General features: G+C 42.2%; 1 protein-coding gene across 6 annotated transcripts in view; it reads right to left on the minus strand.

The window, feature by feature from the left end:
• The window catches only part of GRIN2B (glutamate ionotropic receptor NMDA type subunit 2B), a 274,219-nt gene that overhangs the window by 12,082 nt on the left and 240,009 nt on the right, over positions 1-22,128 (minus strand). For all 6 annotated transcript variants that reach the window (XM_053404817.1, XM_053404821.1, XM_053404820.1 and 3 more), the window contains one exon: positions 1,532-1,692. In XM_053404817.1, the coding sequence (XP_053260792.1) occupies positions 1,532-1,692 (161 nt within the window). The remainder of the gene's footprint in view (positions 1-1,531; positions 1,693-22,128) is intronic.

Below are 22,128 nucleotides of genomic sequence, written 5' to 3' on the forward strand. Positions count from 1 at the left end.
AGTGCCCAATCAGAAAAATAAATTACTAGTCCCAGCAATAAGGGTGTGTTTGCACCAGCTACATTTTGAAGCATTCAAAGATAGAATTGCTGCCTTGTTCTGTTGCACCATGAAGCATTTCCTGTCTTCATTGCTCAAATACTTCCACATGGATTTACATAATGTGTAGTTTGCCTTTATATGAGTAGAAAGGGTGGCATAGTGATATTCCCTTCCCCTCCCCCTCAAACAAGAAAAATAGACCCAAAGTTACCCTGTCTGGTCACCTGGAAATTATCCTTATTTGTTCCAGGTTATCAGGTGAGTAGCAGCCTAGCATGACAAATAAAAACTTTAATTTGCATTCTCCAGGGAACAAACTGTGTATAAGCAGTCCTCCCTCCACCAGTAGAATAATCTGATTTCTGGGCAATGTAGAGGAGGAAGAGGAGAAATAGGAATTAATAGCATCAAATGTAATGGAAAAATCATAGCTTGTCAGGTGGGTCAGAAGGTTTCTGGGACAGCAGCAGCTGCCCCCAAAAAGAAATTTGTTGAGAAATAACTTAAGTCACATGGCAAGCCAGTTACATAGGTGCAGAAGTTGGTATGGAGCCTTTGCAAAATGGTTCAGTCATGGTTCCCTGGCACCCAAGAATTTAAAAGTTCTATTCAGGCAACCTGAATCATGCCTTGCAGCAAAGCATAAGTGGGGCCCTTACCCTCTCCCAATATAAAATGTGCACCGACTAGCTGTACCCTAGTATCCACATCTGCAGGGAGGAAGCCTTTGAGGCACAGCGTGACATGTGAAGGCCTCTTCCTTGCAGACATTTGTGCTTTATGTGCAGATGCCAAAGGCGCAATGGAAATACATACGTTGTATGCAAAAATGACAGCTATTGAACACAGAAGACCCCAAAGAGGTGCTGTGATTCTCCACAACTGGTTTTTCCTCAGAAGATTGCTATTTTGTCATCTAGACGCCTTCATAAAACACATGTGACATCAAGAGCAAGGTTAGTCAGTGTAGTCCTGCTCCCAGTTCATACGCTGATACAGAACACGAGCTGAATCAATGGAATAGGGCTACCTGTGAGTTTACACAAGTATAGTATGTGTGTGGAAAAGATGCAGCCCTCATATAAAAGTAGTTAGGATTCCCAACTTACTAATATTTTTATATAGCAATTAACATTAGGGATTAAGATAATATCATAGTTATTTCAATAATAAAGAATTTTAGGTGATGTCTGGCCACAACTATTGCATTGCAGCTTAAGGCAGTATTTCCACCAGCTAATCTGCTTTTCAGAAAGTCTGCATTGATGCAAGAAGGGGAAGAATCATTGTTATATTACTTGCACATATCTAACCAAAAAGAACAAAAAATAATACTAATTGATGAGATAAATTGTTCTTGACAACGTTGTGGTACATGGATTATATGGAATGTTTTAGCAGCAGGAATATTAGGGAGAAGGTTCTTCAAAATCCCAAGAGAATTACACACACAGGTTTACATTAGCAACCTTAGAAAAGGCAATCTCACCCTGTCTTTAATGAGGATAGCGCATCTCCCACCGATCTTTGGTTGAACTTCACCATGTAGGCGTGCATCAGTTCGTAATTGTTGCGAATGTTCCTCTCTGTACTGCCATTAGGAACTGTCCCAAAGCGGAAAGGTGGTGAGAAAGCATTTGGGTTTTGGAACTGGAGAAAAAGAGAGAAAGAAAAGCTCTCAAGTTGTTTTCTCAGTGGTTATTTGAGAAAGAACCAGATTTTCTGGGATATCAAGTTGGTAGTTATTTCAGAGCTTTAATGGCATGTTGGCAACCAGGCCACAGCATGCCATGCATAAGGACTGTAATCCAAGAAAGCTATACATGTTCATGAAGGAGAACCATGCACGATGCAGTAGCTTTATTTGATATTTTCACTGTAACACTTTCTACTGCCAAAGAGACAAGAGGCTGAATTAAAAAGCGGTACAGCGATTCCACTATCAAAACCAAAGCAGGGGAAACAGTGAAATCACCTGCTGCATTTGCAACCACATACAATGTATTTCAACTGTAATATTTGTTTTAAAGCTGACACAGAGCAAAAATTTTCCCTTAATAGAAAAATATTTTCTACTACACTGTTGAAATTATGTTCAAATGTGATTGCCAATCCTGAGATGGCAGACGGAATGACTAGCCATTTTAAAAAAATCTACACACAAAAGAACATTCTAACTTATAATAGTGGTATGCAGATGAAGAAATGCAGCTATGCAAGTATAAGTAGGCTTAGACATCCTGGATAGCTCAGTTGCTTAGAGAATATGATAATGCCAAGGTTGCAGGTTTGGTCCCCATATGGAACAGCTATGTATTCCTGCATTGCAGAGAGTTGGACTGAAATGATCCTCAGGGTCCTTTCCAACTCTACAATTCTATGATTCTATGTAGAATGCTCACGATTCCCATTGGCTGAGTCCACTGGCGTTACCAGTCTCAGGGAGCAAGTTTAGACATGCATAACAATATCCATTAGTCCACCTTTTTACTTTCTCCTATATAAATTGATTGCTGCCATTTTTTTTCTAGGGAGGAAAGTAAACTGCTGCATTTGAGGATATTGGTACAGTAAGGGGGCAAAACTCTTCCCCAAAACTGAATGGCCTATCTCATACTTGTTGGGGTCTCATTGTGTGTGCAGTGGGGGTGCAATGAATGTTTGTAAACAGAAGTACAATATATTACATACAACCTCATGAGTCTTTAGTATATACAAACTCCCTTCCACCCATGATCATGACTGACATTTTACTTGCCGTTCTCTTCTGGGACCCAAAGGTAATAATAAATAAAGAATATAGAAAAATACAGCTGATACAGAAGGGACACCATAATTACACTGGAACTAAAACTAGCAACATCATCTGAAAGCCTACTTGGTCCTAATGATTCTCTGAACATTCAGCTGGCATGGTCTGAAACAGGTGTTGGAAACTCCCCCCCCCCAATGTTGCTGAACTTCAACTCCCAACAATAAGAGCTGGTGACCAGGAATGATTGGAGTTGAACTTCAGCAACATCTGGAACTCCAGAGGTTGTCTACATCTGGTCTACAATCTAAATCAGTGAGATGCACATGTATCATCCATTTTAATTTATGTAAATTTAAAATTGCCTGGCATTGAAGTGGAATTGAAAAAATACAGTGACTCGTCTTCCTACTAAACATTATAGCATTTTATGGAAATAATTTCTCAAAGAAATAGTATGATCTGTTGCAAGAGCTTCAAGTTATAAGTTCATGAATCAAAAATGTTAATGCAAGATAATGATTTCTTAAGAATGTTTTGCACATTTTCCTAAAGGGGAAGACAGAAGTTTACAAATACTTCTGGGAAGTATTTTCCATATCCACAAGCCCCCTGCAGAATAAGTATGTCAGCGTTAATTCCCTCTGCTGCCTTCACTTTCTTCACATAATGGATTTTGAGTAAAGGGGATTCTAATCCCCATCTTAATTTGATATGTTGAACAGTTTCCATACATCATCCAGTCAAAAGCACTGCTGTGAGTATTCACATTGTTTAATAATATGTTCTGTGGCTGATTCAGAACAACACTTCTTCAAGCTTCTGTACCCTCCTCTTCATTGAGGACATCATTATCTAGACCCACAGTCAGAAGACCCTTGAGAAATTCCACTTCAATAAGTTTTGACCCCACCATCGAGATCAGACAAGAGCATTCCATGCACCAGGTTCACTTTGGGCAAATACTGTGTCCGGTAATGGTCATATACATAATCACCACTGTATACTGAAAAAATGCTGAACACCTCTCATATCTCTACATTGTCCTAGTTCCTACCCAGAACATACCACAAGACCCATCATCTATGTGAAATTTAATCTGTTTTAGTATTTCAAATTATTGTATGTTCTAATGTAATGCAATTTTTTTCTGATCTTATGGAAGAACTGGAAGAAAGAACAAGATCTTCAGGGTCCTTGCTTACTGTGGGAATTCTTAAGCAGATGATTACAGAGCAAACAAAAGCCATTCAATGAAAAATAGAAGTATTAGAGGAAAAATAGATACAAAATTGACAAGATTAGAAGGAGCTGACAATGAAATGAGGAATGAAATTAAACCAGAGAGGATTGAAATGGAAAATGGGAACAGAAATTACCTAGAGGATCATTTCTCAGATATCCCAACAATACTTGTATGGAATTTAATCATTTTCATTGGGACGGCAAAGTTTTAATCCTTCCCCACCCATGAGTCTGACAAAAATGGCCCTCCACCACAATTAGTATTACAAAAAGGTTCCCATTGGCACTAATGGAGCTTGCTTCCAATGCTGATTGCAGTTTAATGTTGGTGTTCTGTGATTGGGGAGGAAATAGTTAATTGTCCCCTCTTTATGCATTGTGGTTCCAATAAAACACACACCCTCCTTCCATGCTGGGTGGCAATTTTTCAAAAATTTGTAATCCATGCAATTATTGTCTGTTTTGGCTATGAGACAATAATTTCTACCTTCCAGGCTTACAACAGGTGTTAATTAACATAGCAAAGCTAGGGTGATTGTGTTATCCCCAATTACTTGTGTTATGAATGGTCACTTAGCTTATCTTAAGCTTCACACAGAATTTTCACAGACCGCACTTTTTGCAACTCATGGGAATATGGCTCCATCTATAACCTCCACCCACATGTGCATGTGTGGCCACACAACTGAATATAACACTTCATGCATCTGACAAAGTGAATTCTAGTCCATTAAGACTTATGCCATAATACACCTTTTAATCTTTCAGGTACCGCAAGACACTAGGTTACTTTTTTCTGTAGCAGACTCACAAAGCTATTTGTTTCGAAGATGCTTCCAAATCTTTTCTAGGACGGCTGGCATCTCCCTTCATTTGAAGTGATGCTCCTCATTCCACAATGTATTGAACAGACCATATCTAAAGGCAGCAAAGTTTAACTGATGGCTACAGTACAGAGAACATCTCACTCTTACTCCTCTTATTTTATTTTGGCAGAAAAGGGTAGAAAATGGGATGGCAGCCATCTTGCAGGCCCCTTGCTGCTCCTGGTAAATTCATCCCTCATAAAACTCTTTTCAGGCTGAACTGCTGTAAGATTTTATATGCTACTTGGTTTACCCAAGTCACAATCAATGCTTTCTGGGGTTTTATGAGCAGTAAACTTTAGCACTGACAATTACGAAAACTCCTTAAAATCCATACACAGAGAAGTAGTGGTGGGAAAAGTGAGCCGAGATGTAAGCCAGGGGCCCAAAATCAGCATTAAGAGGTGGAAATTATGCCAAGGGCTTTCAAGTAAATGGAAAATTCCCTCCTCACTGCTGCAGAGAGGCATTTTGCGTGGCTTAGTAGCTACTTTTGCCAATCTAATAACGGGCACAATGAAGGAGACAGTGAAAGTTGCTTAACAGTCAAACCTGATATTGATAATGTAGCAAAAATATCACACCACATCTCTGAGCAGAGTGAGATTCCAGGGGTCAGGCACTTACCCGGGGTTTGTGTTTCCTTTAGCAATGAGGCATGGTGGAGAGTGTGGTGTCTTTATGATAATATGGTTTATTGACAAATATATACCACCTGAGCTATGATGGAGGGGCTTTCAGCATTACACACTGAGAGGGTCAGACAGTCAGCCCACATTGCTCTGACACCCGCTTTTTCCAGCTCACAAAATGCAACTATCTTTCCTCTTGCTTACATCAGGCAAAAACTCTTGTCCTGAATACAACTGCTCTCCTTCCAACTCTGAAACTCTACTTCAGAAACGGTTTGTCTTCATAAATAATTCTGAGTTGTGAAAGAGGCCCCTCCCATTAGCTCTCTGGCACTAAGCCACTCGCTTTGTCCCAGCTAACGACTCATCATTAGTATGCTATCACCAGGCTGGCCCCTGGCTTGTATTTCAACATGCTAAATTCAATCAGCACTGGATTCAAGGAGGTGCAGGTGGTTCCCCCACAAAGGATGCCAAGACGAAACAGCACAAAATTGAGAAGATCCATAATTGAGAAGATCCATTTTGGGTCACTAAATTTTGGCTTTGTACAGAGCACCATATGATGAAAGATGACCAAAGTCTGTCTCTCATTCAGTATTTGGCATCCCAGAATTAGGAGGGGAGTCCAGGAACCCCACAAACTTGTAACCATTGGCGTAGCAAGGTCAGGTGTTACCCGGTGTGGAAAATATCTTGTAACCTCTCCCCCATTTATAACCAGCCTGCAATAATGGTTTGACTCTTTTGGGGAGAGCCAGAATTGTTGAGCTTTTCTGGGAAACATTTCGGCAGTGGGAAGCCTGTGCACGCAAAAGCCACACTGTATCTCACAGACACTGAGTGCCGCACAGCATTTTGTCACCCCCCTCAGAGATGGCAGCCGGGGCAGACCGCACCCAACACACCCACCTTGCGACGCCTCTGCTTGTAACCATATAAACTATGGGCCTATGCGGTGCACACACAGTAAACTTATCTTACATGGACACAGCAGTTACATGAAAAGTATACTAGGGTTGCCATATTTCAAACAGTGAAAATCTGGACAGAAAAGTATTCCGTATATGTCTGGGGAAATCCAGGTGTATGGCATCCCTAAGTATACAACATCACTTCCTACTGTAAAAAAAAGACTGCCAATGTGTACATATAGTTCAAAACTTAGAGCTCTTTGAAAATAGCTGTGATCCTTACCAAGAGGGGTGGTACATTTTTCTGTGGTAATACCAATACCTTCTGCTGGCAGAACAGGTAAAATCCCCACCAGTACTGTGCAGAAATGTGCATTAAGGAATACTGAGGATGGCACGAGTGTTTCTCTGCTGCTAATAGGTGGATGGGAAAAAAACATTTACTGGAATACAGGACATTAAAAAAACTTAGACATGAGAAGCCTGATAAGGTACATTGCACAGAACACAAGAATCCATTGCAAAGGGACAAAATAAAAACCTTTTAGAAAGGCAAAGAAGGCTTTGTACCTGTAAGTCATTCCAAAATCAATAGTACTTAGATGTGCTTTACTCTGCACAGTAGTGGGTAGGTAGGTGTGGGAAGGGGTGTGGGATCACATGTGTTGCAAAGTATCATGCCACATTTTATTACCATATATAAAGTGCAGGCTAAATCCATGATCCCAGCACTCTCAGCCCAAGCTGCGTCGCTACACTAGGAATAACCAACAATAGGCTACATGTATGTTTGCCAAGGTTATGCAGATGACACAACCTTGATGGCAGAAAGTGAAGAGGAATTAAAGAACCTTTTAATGAGGGTGAAAGAGGAAAGCGCAAAATATGGTCTGAAGCTCAACATCAAAAAAACGAAGATCATGGCCACTGGGCCCATCACCTCCTGGCAAATAGAAGGGGAAGAAATGGAGGCAGTGAGAGATTTTACTTTCTTGGGCTCCATGATCACTGCAGATGGTGACAGCAGTCACGAAATTAAAAGACGCCTGCTCCTTGGGAGAAAGGCGATGGCAAACCTAGACAGCATCTTAAAAAGCAGAGACATCACCTTTCCAACAAAGGTCCGTATAGTTAAAGCCATGGTTTTCCCAGTAGTGATGTATGGAAGTGAGAGCTGGACCATAAAGAAGGCTGATCGCCAAAGAATTGATGCTTTTGAATTATAGTGCTGGAGGAGACTCTTGAGAGTCCCATGGACTGCAAGAAGATCAAACGCATCCATTCTTAAGGAAATCAGCCCTGAGTGCTCACTGGAAGGACAGATCGTGAAGCTGAGGCTCCAATACTTTGGCCACCTCATGAGAAGAGAAGACTCCCTGGAAAAGACCCTGATGTTGGGAAAGATTGAGGGCACAAGGAGAAGGGGACGACTGAGGACGAGGTGGTTGGACAGTGTTTTCGAAGCTACAAACATGAGTCTGACTAAACTGCGTGAGGCAATGGAAAACTGGAGCGCCTGACGTGCTCTGGTCCATGGGGTCACGAAGAGTCGGACACGACTAAACGACTAAACAACAACATGTTTGCCAATACACTGAGCCCCACCTCGTGTTCCTAGGGCTGTAGAATCCAAATCTTGAAGATATGAGCTCCAGCATCTTTTTAAACAATTGCTAATTGTTCAATCAATGGCAATTGTACCTCTGCAACTTGCAACCACTCCCATCCCCCAGGCACCGTATCTAGCTCTGCAGTCCAGTGCAGAGAAATCTTGAAAATTAAATGCAAAGATCCATATGATACCCAAACCCTGAGATCTTTGGCTGCAAACTTGACAGGAACACACATAAATATTCATCCCTAGTCTGCAGGTTTTGTGTTTGTAACACTGAAGGGAACCAGCTGCCACTCACGTACCCATGGGGCCTAGAGGAGTGAAGGAAGAGACTGAAGAATATGCCTTATTTTTGCACAGAAATTATTCTATCAGAAAACATCCCCCCCCTCAAGAATAGCCTCATTTCTGCCCCTAATAACTAGTGATTTGGACCAATTCATTTTGAGCCTGTAATACCTGCAAGTGCAATAAGCCTTAAAAGGCCAGGAAAAGGGCTGTGAAAAGAATTTGTGACTCTGCTGCTGCAGAACTGGGAAAATTAGTGAAAGAGCAGGAAAGTGGCTTCCTTCCCCTCCCCCAGAAAGCCTTAGCTGCCTATCAGGGTCTGGTGCATACCAGGTCATCATAGTACTTTTGCCAGGCCAGGGAGCTAGAGGCTGGAGGGAAGTCTGGGCATGGTGAGGCAGAGACAATTCAGTGGCAGAAACAGCAGGAAGACCCCAAATACGGAAGCTTTTAGGGGATGGGCAGGGCCAGTGAGGGATGTGGCCTGTGAAGAGGGTATGTGACCAGGGAGTGGGTGTGGCTTAGGGAGAGTCCTGTGAATCTGATAGGCCTGGAAGACCACATATGGCTCCTAGGCCTGAGGTTCTTCACCTCTGACACAAAGGGTGAATGCCTCAGGACCCATTGCAGGTTTGAGTACCTTAACACTTTCAAATGGAAAGCAAGTATGTCCTCTTGCTAATAGGTCATACGTAGAAGGTGGGTTTTTAGGAACTCTCGGATGTTCTGAACTAGGAATGCTTAAGAATTCTGTTTCATTTGCATTTTTTAAGCAAAGCAACCAGATGTACAAATTGAAACAAAGTTATTCTTTGGTTGTCACACTCCTCCAAACATTGTGGTACTGTTCTCAGCTCAAAGAACTACCAAAAAGCCTATTAAATTGTGTACTTTAGGCCAAAGTGCACACAAAATCATATATTTTAGGATAAAAAGTATATTTTATCTAAAGATATGTAAAAAAAATGTGTGTCCTGTGAGGAAATAAGTAACAAAGAATGCAGATTTCCATGCAGATTTATGAAGAACAAGAGAAAAGGCACTTATGAATGAACACATGCAAAACTGCTTCTGGGAACATGGCCAACTCCACCACTGGGCGGCAGATGCTGGAATTAGAGCAATGGGAGCTACCACCATCCAACCATTCCTTCTCAACACCCTTCTCTCTCCTCTGTTGGAAGACAGAACTGGGTGTGTCATGTGGCTTGTCATGCAACCCCTGCACTTAGGCCTGTCATCCTCAGGTGCAGTGGAGGATGCCAATATTGAAGCAGAATTCCACTGCTAGTCCAGTCCGCTTCTGAACACGGAATCAGGAACAGTTCATAATTCTATGCATTTACCTGACAGGGTGATGCTGCAATGATAGCTTCCAGATAGGAGCATCACTACTGCTTACAGGGATGGGAAGGGGCAAGATGGCAGCAAGGTTGGTGCTGTGCAGCCTCACTGGTAGAGCCAATCCAGTGTTCCCACCTATGCATCCACACAGCCCCAGCCTTGCTGGTGCCTCACCCCTACCAGTGTGTGGCAAGTGATACTGCTACCCAGAAGCTATTGTGGCAGCTCTGCTCCACTGGGCAAGCCACACCTGCATGCAGTTGGTGTGTGTGGATTATCTTTTTTGCCTCAGGCAGCAAAATGTCTTGGGCCAACTTAAGCATCAATCATTATTCTGAACTCACTTTAAAAAGGAAGAACAAATGTGTTCTAAAGAAACATCAAAGTGTAACATTGCAAAGAATAAACATATAAAAAAATTGCCCAGTAGCACCTTAGACACCAACTAAGTTTGTTCTTGGTATAGGCTTTCATGTGCTTGCTCACTTCTTCAGATACACAAAGGATACTTTTGCAGTTCATATAATTGAAGCCAATGTCTTGGAAAAACCAGAATCAGTTTACATTCTTTGGCAAGTTATTCGTGAGGCAAAAAAGAAAAGATGCAGCATTATTTAGCTATAACTGCTCTTCTAGACACAGAGGGGAAGCAGCTTTTTAAAATGAAAGTGTCGCTTTTTTAAGTTTGTCTTTAAACAGTGAACAGAATTTTACATGGCAATTTAACAAGGAAGTTTGCATCTGGGGGATATTCAGCAGGGGTAAATGTTTGGTGCAGGAGGTGTTTATGTTGCAGTTTTGTCTAGTTTTATCATACCTGCTGTGGACTAAATTAGTGCTGACTTAAGCTTAACCACAAGGCTGTGGTTTTGAGTTTCCATAAAGCAGTACTACTGTTTTGCTAGGTGCAGATAACCTCGGGGCTTATTCAAACTCCTGGAAGGAACATGATAGGCAATATTTGATTTCAACAGCTAAATATAATATTATTGATTTCTGATGTTCATAGTGCTATCAGCAATATCTAAATAAAACAACAAAATTGGCAACAATATGATTGCAGGGAAGGAATGTGGCTATGATAAGTTTTGAAAATACAGCTTTTCAAAATACAAAAAACAAACAAACCCAGGCATTGTACGATTATCAGAGTGCCAGAGCTCCCAATTCAATCGTTTTCCAAACACCCTAGAAATTTGAAGTTTGGTTATCCCCCAGACCTATGAAAAAACAGTTGGTTAATATTTCATCAACCATTTTGGTTATTATTATTAAGTCTCTATAAATCCCTCACTAAAGTCCTGTTTAATGTGAGTTAATGAAAGTCATTGTGGATAAGATATCTGGAGTTATTTTCTTTTGCTCACTCACCTGCCTGATAGATGCCACTCCTGCCCAACTGTAGCATGTTACTTACATCTCAATCAATCCTACAACCCAACCCCAAATACATTCATGCAGGAGAAGGTCCCAATGTGTTCTGTAAAATGTACTCTCTGGTAAATAAATAAGTTTAGGGGTTCAATCGAAAGGCTACTGTCTTTGTGAGAAGAAAAGAAGCTTTCTTTTACTTTTGTTTGTTTGCCACTTGATCTGCCCCTCATTTTTTTCATTATTGTCTTCTAATGAGAAGTTTGTTGTTATTAGGAATTTACAAAGCTGCCTTATACGAGTCAGACCAATGGTCCATCTAGCTCAGTATTATCTAGATGGTTGTGGCTCTCCAGGGTTTCAGAGTCTTTCCCAGCCCTAACTGAGGGAGCTGAGGAGCAAACCTGGCACTGTCTGCATACAAAACAGATGCTCTACCACTGAGCTACGGGTGGAAGGCACCAAGAAATCCAGTGAGGGATGTTTTACTTCTACACTGATGCATCACACACTCAAATGCTGCACCTGCTGCTTCTCTACCTATCACAAAGCTCTGAAACACGCAAGAGCCAGTAAACAAAACAGGCAGAAACTCCCTTCATCTGTAATTTAGCTTAGTAAGTTCTCATACATTTTTGCCCTTTTGTGAGCTTAAATGGGAATTGCTGTAGCTACGGGTGGCACTAAATGGCCAAGGGGAAGGGGATCCACCAATTTCCTTGCAGCCAAGGGCCCAAACAAACTTGGAGTCGAGCCTGTCTATACAAAAGTCTAGATGAAGGAGGAATACTTCATCTTCCAAATGTTGACATGCGTAACTCATGTTGCCTCCAGTGTGCTGAATGTCCCAAGATATGCAACCACATTGCTCAGTGAACTAGAAGCCATTGTGTGTCCACAATACCCCCTTTTGATATATTCCTTCTGACAGGAATTTGAGATGGATAGGATCCACCATGTCCTCATCATGAATCTCTGACAACGAATTTCAACTAAACTGTCACTCCACTTTTTATGTTCTACATAATGATGTTGATAGTGTGCTATCTATTATCACTGATGCTTGTTTCCTGTCTGGATTAGAAAACACTTCCCAAATTCAGTGTTCATTTATCTTGTTGGAGTTTTAAACTAGTTTCATGATGTAATGCATTGCAGGGGTGGAGAACCTGTGCTACTTCAGGCCTTGTTGACTCTTAACTTTCATTAGCCCCAGCCAGGATCTTGGATTGTCAGAGACAATGGGAATTGTAGTCCAACAGCATCTGGAGAGTTATAGGTTCCCATGCCTGCTATAGCACCTCAAGGCTGTAAGAAAACACTGCATTTAAAAAAAAAAAATCAAACCTGATTTCCCTTATTTCCCCTGACCTTGCATAACCCCTGCAGTTTCAAAGTGTTGTTGAAACCCCTGCAGTGTTCAAAGTGTATTGTTTTCAACATACATTAACTATGAAGTATGGATTACTGCAGAGGATGCCAACGTTGGGGGGCCAGTGGCCATATCTAGAATTTTGAGGAAGTTCCGTGGGTGTGTCCCAAAAAGGCTGCCATGGAGTGTGGCACAATAAAAAATGGCTGCCACATCTAAAAGAGCAGAAAAAGCGAAAGGACCACAAAATTACTTAGGCATCTCCCCCCCCCCCACCTCCAGCCAAGAGGTAGAAGGGCACCTGCATCAGTCACCACCACATTCAGTCACAGAGGAAAGCTCTTTGTACCTCTCCTCTGTTCAGCTTTTTCTATTATTGTCTCTTGCAGTTATTACTGTTGTGAATTGCTTTGGTATTCACTGAATGAAAAGTGGCATGATGATGGTGATGCCTGGACCTCCATTGTAACCTATCAAGGAAGCTAGACTGGATTACCTTTGAAGTCCCTTCCTGTTCTATGATTCTATAATTCAGGAGGGAGGAAGCTTTCTGACTCCAAGGTCCACACTCCCTCATTGCTAACCATCCAGAGTGCATGCGTCAGCAGCAGGAAGGGCCATACCCTCATACATAACCCACATTCATATTCTCTCTCTCTCTCTCTCTCTCTCTCTCTCTCTCTCTCTCTCTCACACACACACACACACACACACACACACACACACCATTTTCCCACAATTAAAAGTAAAAATTGGTCAGAAGGTAGATTTTGAATAATTGCCCACATCAATGGAGTGCAATACCCAAATTGGAAATTGAATCTGCCAGAATGCCACACAATCCCTAATCAAGATATATGTGGGTGACTGTCTAAATCTGATCCCTGGAAGAAACCCCATGCAGAGGTGTATTCTAAGAAATTTCCCAGACGATTTCCTCTAGAAGCCAATGTTAGGCAGAATCCTGATTTGAGCCCCCGCGAGACTGAGGGAATCCCGGCCGCATAGCCCACCCAGCCAGCCAATCGGGTGGCGGGGGGGCGTAGCCTGCCCTATTTAGGGCCGGCGCGGCCGGAGCTCGCCCTCTTTTCGCCGCGCCAGCCAGCTGATTTTCCCACCCTCCCTCCCTTTAGGTAGGCTCCTGACATTGCTATGGGCTTCGGTCGGTCGCCGCAAGGGGCCTGGTAGGAATTTTTCCCAATTGGAGATTTCAGCCAATCGGTTTTTCACCTACCTCGTAGCAACTCGTCACAACTCCTCGGCATTGGCGGTTAGGCATTGGTAAGAAGGGGTTAAGAGGATGTGGGGGGGAGGAAACGCCATCACCTCCCCCCAAAAGCTAAGGGTAGTCCATTAAAGGATTCCGGGGGGGGGCCTGGCCCTGTCCAAAACCTATGGAGGTGTGGGCCTAAGGCACGCCCCCGAGCGGTGACCCGGGGGAGCTCCTAGTTGACATGCCTCAGCAGACTCCCCCTTCTGGTGTTAACCTATGCCAGTCTCCATGCAATCGGGCTGGAGCCGGTTAGTCGATAGGACCAATGCCTAAGCCAATACCTCTCATTCCTGAAATCAATAAAGTTGTGGCCTAATTCGCCCATTTAACCTTAATACTTGGTGTCCTGTGTCATTATTTCTCCTTCCTGGGGGGGCGGAAACTCGCCACGCAAATGTTGGTGCACTGGTGTTCTCAAATATGACTTGTGCTTGGCACCAAGATTTTAATAGTTGTCACTGTAAATTGTAGTCCGTGATATCACTGAGTTGGGAATAAGAAAAGAAATAATTTGCAAGGAACTCTGAGATTAAAAAAACATAAAAGGAAGCTAAAAATAGCAAGTTTAAAGAAGGTTGTTCTTCTAAAATGGCTAAAATCATAGCAGGGATCTAATTAGCAAAGAAATCTTCCATCACATTTCGTCACATGCAGTAAAGTGCACATAGTAAGTTCAGTAGCTTGACTGAACCTCCATGCAGAATCCAAATTTATGCAATCTCTGCGTTAACTAGACTGTTTAGTAATTCAGAACTACACAACCTCTTCTCTGTATTGAATCTCTGATCAGAGCAGCTTCTTGCAACCAAGTTACTACATAGGCTCTACATTGACCTTGTTGCTAGGCTACATCATCCCTTCACTGCATAAAAATTGAAGACTTATAGAATCATAGAATTGTAGAGTTTGAAGGGATCCTGAGGATCATCTAGTCTAACCCAATGCAAAGCAGGAAGCTCAACTAAAGCATCCAAACTCCAAACTTCTCCATGCTGGCAGAGATAAGGGATCACATAAGCCCTCATTGTTACATCTGAAGCAGCACCCCAATTCTACAAGTTGTATCCTGAATTGAAAAGTTCACTTTGAGTGATGTTTTCCATGTAACTTCATTGTAATAATTCAAAGGCAGGTATCTGGGTGTCTGCCATTCAATAAATTTTCTGTTGGTGATAAATTCTGGCAAGAGGTTTTTTATACAGATGCATTTATGGGAATAATGTCAGGAGATAAAATACGGATGCAAAATGTTAGTGCTAAATTTGGTCACCAGTCTTCTCAGCACAAATATGCACACCAGAAATATACATCATTTTACCAAATGCTACCAATATCTGAAGCACGTAAATCTCTCTGTGGAGGAAATATGTGAAGCCACTCTTAGCACTATGCACCAATGTGAAAAGAGGATAAGCAAAGCCGTCAGTCACACTCCCTGGACTCCCTGGTCCTGAATAGGGTAACTGTGCCCCTGAAGGACCAGGTGCGCAGCCTGGGAGTCATTTTGGACTCACAGCTGTCCATGGAGGTGCAGGTCAATTCTGTATCCAGGGCAGCTGTCTACCAACTCCACCTGGTATGCAGGCTGAGACCCTACCTGCCCGCGGACTGACTTGCCAGAGTGGTGCATGCTCTAGTTATCTCCCGCTTGGACTACTGCAATGCGCTCTATGTGGGGCTACCTTTGAAGGTGACTCAGAAACTACAACTAATCCAGAATGCCGCAGCTAGACTGGTGACTGGGGGCGGCCGCCGAGACCACATAACACCGGTCTTGAAAGACCTACATTGACTCCCAGTACGTTTCCGAGCACAATTCAAAGTGCTGGTGTTGACCTTTAAAGCCCTAAACGGCCTCGGCCCAGTATACCTGAAGGAGCGTCTCCACCCCCATCATTCTGCCCGGACACTGAGGTCCAGCGCCGAGGGCCTTCTGGCGGTTCCCTCATTGCGAGAAGCAAAGCTACAGGGAACCAGGCAGAGGGCCTTCTCAGTAGTAATGCCCGCCCTGTGGAACGCCCTCCCATCAGATGTCAAAGCAATAAATAACTACCTGACATTCAGAAGACATCTTAAGGCAGCCCTGTTCAGGGAAATTTTTAATCTGTGATATTTTAGTGTATTTTTGGTTTCTATGGAAGCCGCCCAGAGTGGCTGGGGAAACCAGCCAGATGGGCGGGGTACAAATAATAAATTATTATTATTATTATTATTATTATTATTATTATTATTATTATCACACATTTCTTCTTTCCAACTGATCCAATTAATATAAATGACCAATTTGCTGCATCTCCAATGGATTAAAATACTAGGGATAAAATACCTAGTGTGAGTGAGCTCTAGTAACAAAGTATTGAGCAGAAAATAAGGGGGCAGATATGTTAAACACTTGTGCAATCATGGAAACAGGGTGAGGAGGTCAGGGCAGTGAAGTCTTAATGCAACTGCCTACCTGGTGCACAGGCTGTGGATGTCATGTGCCATGTAGATCATGTGAGAGAGGAATGAATGGCTTTTGCATATCAGCACCAGAGATACTGGGAAATATAGTTCTGAGGTCCCTGAGCAAAAATATATGTTACAATGATTTTCCAGTGCACAAAATTTCTATGCACAGAGCCTGCTACACGGAGTGTCAGAGTCGCAATGCATTGACATCTGTATGTTAGCCCAGCAGAGAAAATAGCAGCTTTGAGGGGATTTAAATGGACAAACAACATGGTAGAAAATAATTAACATCCCTCCTCCCTGGCCATGGTCCTGATCAAATTTGCACATGCTTGGCTGCTTTTAAAAGAGACAGGACATCTGATTTTGGGCCACCAATGTCTCGTTTAATCCGGCCCTTAGAGAAGGGGTTTAAACAAATGCATGGAAGATAGGTCTATCAACAGCTGTTAACTACGACAGTTAAATGGAATCTCCAGGCTCAGAGACAGAGACAGTGTGCCTCTGAATATCAGGTATGAGCAAAAGAAAATAACCCATGTTGACTGTTCTAGTTACACAGGCTTCCTGGAAGCATCTGGCTAGCTGAACTAGGTGGCCTCTTGGTCTGACTTAGAAGGGCTCCTCTTATTTAACTCAGTAGTAGAGCACAGTCTCTGAAATCTCTAGGCAGAAAACCCCTTAGCTAAAACCCTGGAGAGCCACGGCTAGTCAACATAAACAATACTGAGCTAAATGGACCAATAATCTGACTCAGGATAATGGAGCTTCACATTTTCCTATTTTCTTATGGGCAGCTTCAAAGGGAACAAGAGCAGAAATATAATGTCCAAAACCCATCATGTAATATTGCAGCGAGATAAGAGGAAAAGACAGCACAGAATTACTGTTAGCCGCACCTTGAAACTGTAATCTTTTAAATCATGTGCTGATTATTACTTTCCATCTTGCCTCAAGTGTAGCCTATTGGGAGATTTTCACACATGCCCCTCTTCCAGCATGAGTGAAATCCAAGTCCAAAAGTCAGCATGCCTATTCTCTGCATGTCTTTAGGCTTTATCTGCTTAAGGTACTGAGAAAAAACACATTTGTACTCCCATTAATCCTGAAGAGTCCCATTACAAGTTTTTACCACCATTAATCCCTGCAGCGTTGAGGAAGAGAGAGGATCCTATGAGGAATGAGTCAAAGCTAAAGCACATCACAGTCATACCAGTGTTTTAAGCCGTTCCACTTTGAGCTGAGATTTAAAGGGGGGGCAGGAAAGACAAAAAATATATCACATGTTGGTGTATTTAAACATTCATAACTTTATAACTAACCAGTCTATTTTCTTCCAACAAAGAAGCTTCTATTGAAGGGCACAAGCAACTTAAAAAGGCCAAATCTGAAAACTCAATGGTACATCTTGATTTGCAACTCTTTGTCCACAGACCTCATAAATCACTTCTATTCTTCCTACTTCCTAACAGTAGCAGCAGCCCTTAAACACTGTGTAAAATTGAAGCATCCAGCTAATGTGAAAAGTATTCAATGAAGAATTCAGATCAGGGGTAGGAAACCTGTTGCTCTCCAAATGTTGTTAGACTCCAGTCCCCCACCCAGTCCCATCTATCATGGTTAATGGTCAGTGATGATGGCAGAACCCTCTGAAGAGTCACAGGTTCCCCACCCATGTGCTAGGTGAGATCTCTTCCTGTAACAAGTGTTCCATAGCTTAAGAACTGGAAAGTGCTACCTGGCACCTCAATCCTGAATATATTTACTCAAAAGCAAGCCTAATTGATTTGAAAGGAGCTTAGTTTCACAGAAAGTATGCTTAGGATCCCAGTCTATAACAATGAGGATGTACTTATCTTTAAGTAAAATCCTACTGATTTTTAAACTAGGCTGTTCAAGTGTTTAAAGGTAAGGATGTGTTTTGCTAGATTATGTTTCATATCCAGGGGCCTAGCCGAATAATAAGATTTATGTGCCTTGGATTTTAAGATTAAAATGTTGAAAAGAATAACACTAAAAACCAGTAACATGGACAAATCAACTGCACCAAAAAGCACAGAATCATAGAAATAAACTGCAATCCTATTTCTATTGTGAAAAATAACCACTTTATTTCAAATAAGTTCAGCATCTTCTATGAATGTATACATTTAGAGATATGAACACCTGCCTGTTACACTATCACCAATTTGTCCTTTAACCTTTGGCCCTTTCCTTTGATCTTAAAGAATAAGGAAGTGGGAAATGAATATTTAAGGGAACAATTATCTGAAGGGGGAAATAATTGGAGGCATGTCTACATGGAAATTTGTTTGGAGGGATCTGCTAGAGAAAGAAAATAGGTTCAGCAAAATTGAGTCATGAGAATGACGAAACTGGGTTTAGCTATGGCATCAGAACATAGGAAGATCCCTGCTAGACTCACAGAAAATCCCAACTAATTCTACATTCTGTTTCAACATAAGCAAGATGTGAAAGTGAGACCAACACTGCCTTTTTTGTTTATTAAGAGTGAGGGGAACAGGGATCTCCTAACAACTCCCAGCACCTTTCACAAGCTATAGGTCTCAGACTTGCCTGGAGAAAGCCATGACTGTTTATAGTGGTATCATAGCGCTGTAAATATATAGTGTGAATGTGGCCACAGACAAACAATACCAGAGTTGGCCTTACCATTAGGAAGAGTGAGGCAGCCACCTGAGTCAATCTATTTTTGGTATCTTTAAATGGTGCCAAATAATTCAATAGCTATTACCATTGTACTTCTCTAGTAGTTAGAGAAGGGGAGAGATGCATGTGTTTGCATCCGATGCCAAAATAATTTAACTGGCCTTAGGTACTATGGATCCTAACTGGGTGTGGGGCAGGGAGAGCAACACCGTTTTCTGCTCCGCTACAGGCAGCAAAATGTCTTGGACTGGTACACACACAAGCATACAGAGAATACTTTCACTAAGCTGGACACTCAAGTGGCAGTTAGCTCAGTTGGTTAGAGTGTGGTGCTGATAATGCCAAGGTTGTGGGTTGGATTCCCAAACAAGCCACATGCATTGCACAGGATTTGCCTTGATGACCCTTGAGGTCCCTTCCAACTCTACAGTTCTATGATTCTAAGCAAGATACTACAGTGGTACCTCGGGTTAAGTACTTAATTCGTTCCGGAGGTCCATTCTTAACCTGAAACTGTTCTTAACCTGAAGCACCACTTTAGCTAATGGGGCCTCCTGCTGCTGCCACGCCACCGGAGCCCAATTTCTGTTCTTATCCTGAAGCAAAGTTCTTAATCCGAGGTACTATTTCTGGGTTAGCGGAGTCTGTAACCTGAAGCGTATGTAATCTGAAGCGTCTGTAACCCAGGGTACCACTGTATACTGTTACTCAAGAGACACAGAGGTCTTCAAGCATTTAACACTGGATTTAAATCAATCACACCAAAGGCCAGAATTTAGGGGCTGGGGGTGAAGGGACAAGACTTACCTCATAATTAACACTCAAGACAGACACAAACAACAGCAAGAGAAATCAAAATTAGGATGCAAAGGATTTTAGGAAAGTAATGTTCTAGATTGGAATAAGAAGGCCACACCTGCAGTCTACAAGCCCCAACAGCTCTAACAATGTCAGTGTTGCTGCTCCCAGCAGGAAAGGGTTTATAGGTGTGTGCGGCATTAGGGCCACATGGGGCTGAAGGGCCTCCAAGCCATTAGTGTGCCTTGTTATCTGAGAGGATAGCTTTGAAATGTGACTACAAGCAATGAATTGAGATGGTTGAATTCTAGCATTTTAGTTGTTTTGTTTCTACTGTTTGCTTCTCCTTCTTTCCAATTAAAATCAGTGGAGGCTGGTCCGTTAGGACAGAGGTCACCAACCTGGTGCCCATGAAGGCCTTCATTGGCATCCCTGAAGGAGGTACCAGACTCAGAGCTTTCATTTAAAAAGAAGAAGTTTCTAGCCCTTCTAATAAGAAATTTATCAATCATAACATGCAGGTACCTTTCTGAATAATTTCTTTCAAATGAGCCAGCCTGGCTGTTACTGCCTCTCAATGTTTTTAGCCAATAAGTGAGGTCAGAGCTGTGACTGATATAGTAAGTTGTTTGGACCCCAGGCAATAGGAATCCATGCAGTGCTAACAGAGATGGATTTATAATGGTACAATTGCAGCAATTGCACCAGGGCTCATGGCAGCAGAAGACCCGAACACTGAGTTTTTATTTTTTTAAACAGTATGTCTTTGGCCCTTCTAGAAATAAAGCTACAAAGTGTAATGTGCAGGCAGCCTTCAAAGCTGTGGGTTGCCAACCTGATGCAAGCAGAGGGACGACTATAATCTATCTTCAAGCTCCGCAGCGTGAAGCATTTGCTGGAGTTGGAAGGACCCACCAACTTCCAACTCCCATTGGCTATGATACTAACTTCTCCCCTACTTTCTGGAAGGATTTCCCTGGGCGGCTGCTGTGGGACAAAATGAGAGGAGAGGAGAGGAGTGATAGCTGCTACACCTCTGGTGTTGGGGGTGGGGGGAAAGTGCCGAGACCATTTCACCTCCTCTTCTTTGGCTGCCCAGGGAAGGACTTTCTGAAAAGATGGGGAGCTAAGAAGTGTGGAGGCAACACATACATAAAAAAAAATGTTAAACTCCCTCTTCCAAATCAGGCAGATCTTTTTGTAATGGGAAAAGACAACAGGAATTCCAGCCACAGAACCCTTACATTACATGAAGTTTGGCTATCTATCCAAGAACCTGAAAACCAGAATACACCTTAAGGTAAAGAATAGCCCATGGTTTGGTACAAATTGCATTTAATATTTCAAAAGGGAGGGGGAGGGACATAGGAAGAAAGGCCTTTTCCCCCAGGATTTGAATCTACCAACAATAATCCTGTGCTTCTTATATATGCTAATTCATCCATCAGCAACCACTGAAGACTCATCATCTTTTATGGTTTGTGAGGTTAAAATGGGACAGAATGAATAATAAAAAAGGCACTGAGAAGGTCACAAATATTACAGACATCTGTCTTGAGGACATCTAATCTAGGAGACTGTAGTGCCACCCTTGCAGCATATCAGACAAGCCTGGTTTGAACAAAGTATGATAAGATAATATTGTACTAATAAATATTATTATTGTTAAAAAATAAACCAATGCACTAATGATAAACTAGAGCTTACAACACTATATTCATCAATAGCTATGACCCATAAGCACAAGGAGTCCACCTCTGTGACCACAAGCCAGTGACCTCTGTCTAATGCTGCTGCACAGCCCAGCCTACCATAAAACACCTGCATCTATAATTCACACAATTTTAAAAAAAATCAGGAAATGAGAGCAAGGAAGAAAAAAATATTAAGAAAATGGGTGAGGGAAGATTTCCTTTCAGGGTTGCATCCCCATCCCTCATTCACCGATAACAGCAGAGTCCCAAATTATCAACTACATTGTAACTACATTAACTTGCATGAGGGTATTTTTTTCTCTCCAGCCTAAGTACTTCCAAATATAGCTATTTAGCTGATATTCTTCCATTTTCTGAAGCTTCATGCTAAAATATATAACCTATCACTGCAATCCTGTGCACACTTATTTGGGAGTAAAGCCAATTGACTATAGCGGGATTTCCATATAACTATGCATAGGAGTGGGCTATTGTGTATGGGGTGTGTGTGCTTAAATCCTATTTCTGCCATGGACTTAAGCATATCAGTGTCTGTTCCTCCTCTTTACAGGGAAGATAATAATAACCTCTCAGAGCATTGCTGTGCAGCACTTCTCAGCTTGTGAGAAATTCCTACAGAAACTGGAAAGCAGGAGAACAAAATGTTGTATTTGTCATACTTGCCCCAAGCAGAGTTCAAGTGGATTAAAGGGTAGCAGAAGGAATGGGAGGCAGAGCACTAGTTTATTAGTTCACCGTTGCTAAGAAGAGAGCAGGCACATTCTATTTCTTTGCCCAGTC

This window comes from Podarcis raffonei, chromosome 10 (assembly GCF_027172205.1).
Source record: "Podarcis raffonei isolate rPodRaf1 chromosome 10, rPodRaf1.pri, whole genome shotgun sequence".
In the NCBI taxonomy this organism is placed as follows: domain Eukaryota; kingdom Metazoa; phylum Chordata; class Lepidosauria; order Squamata; family Lacertidae; genus Podarcis; species Podarcis raffonei.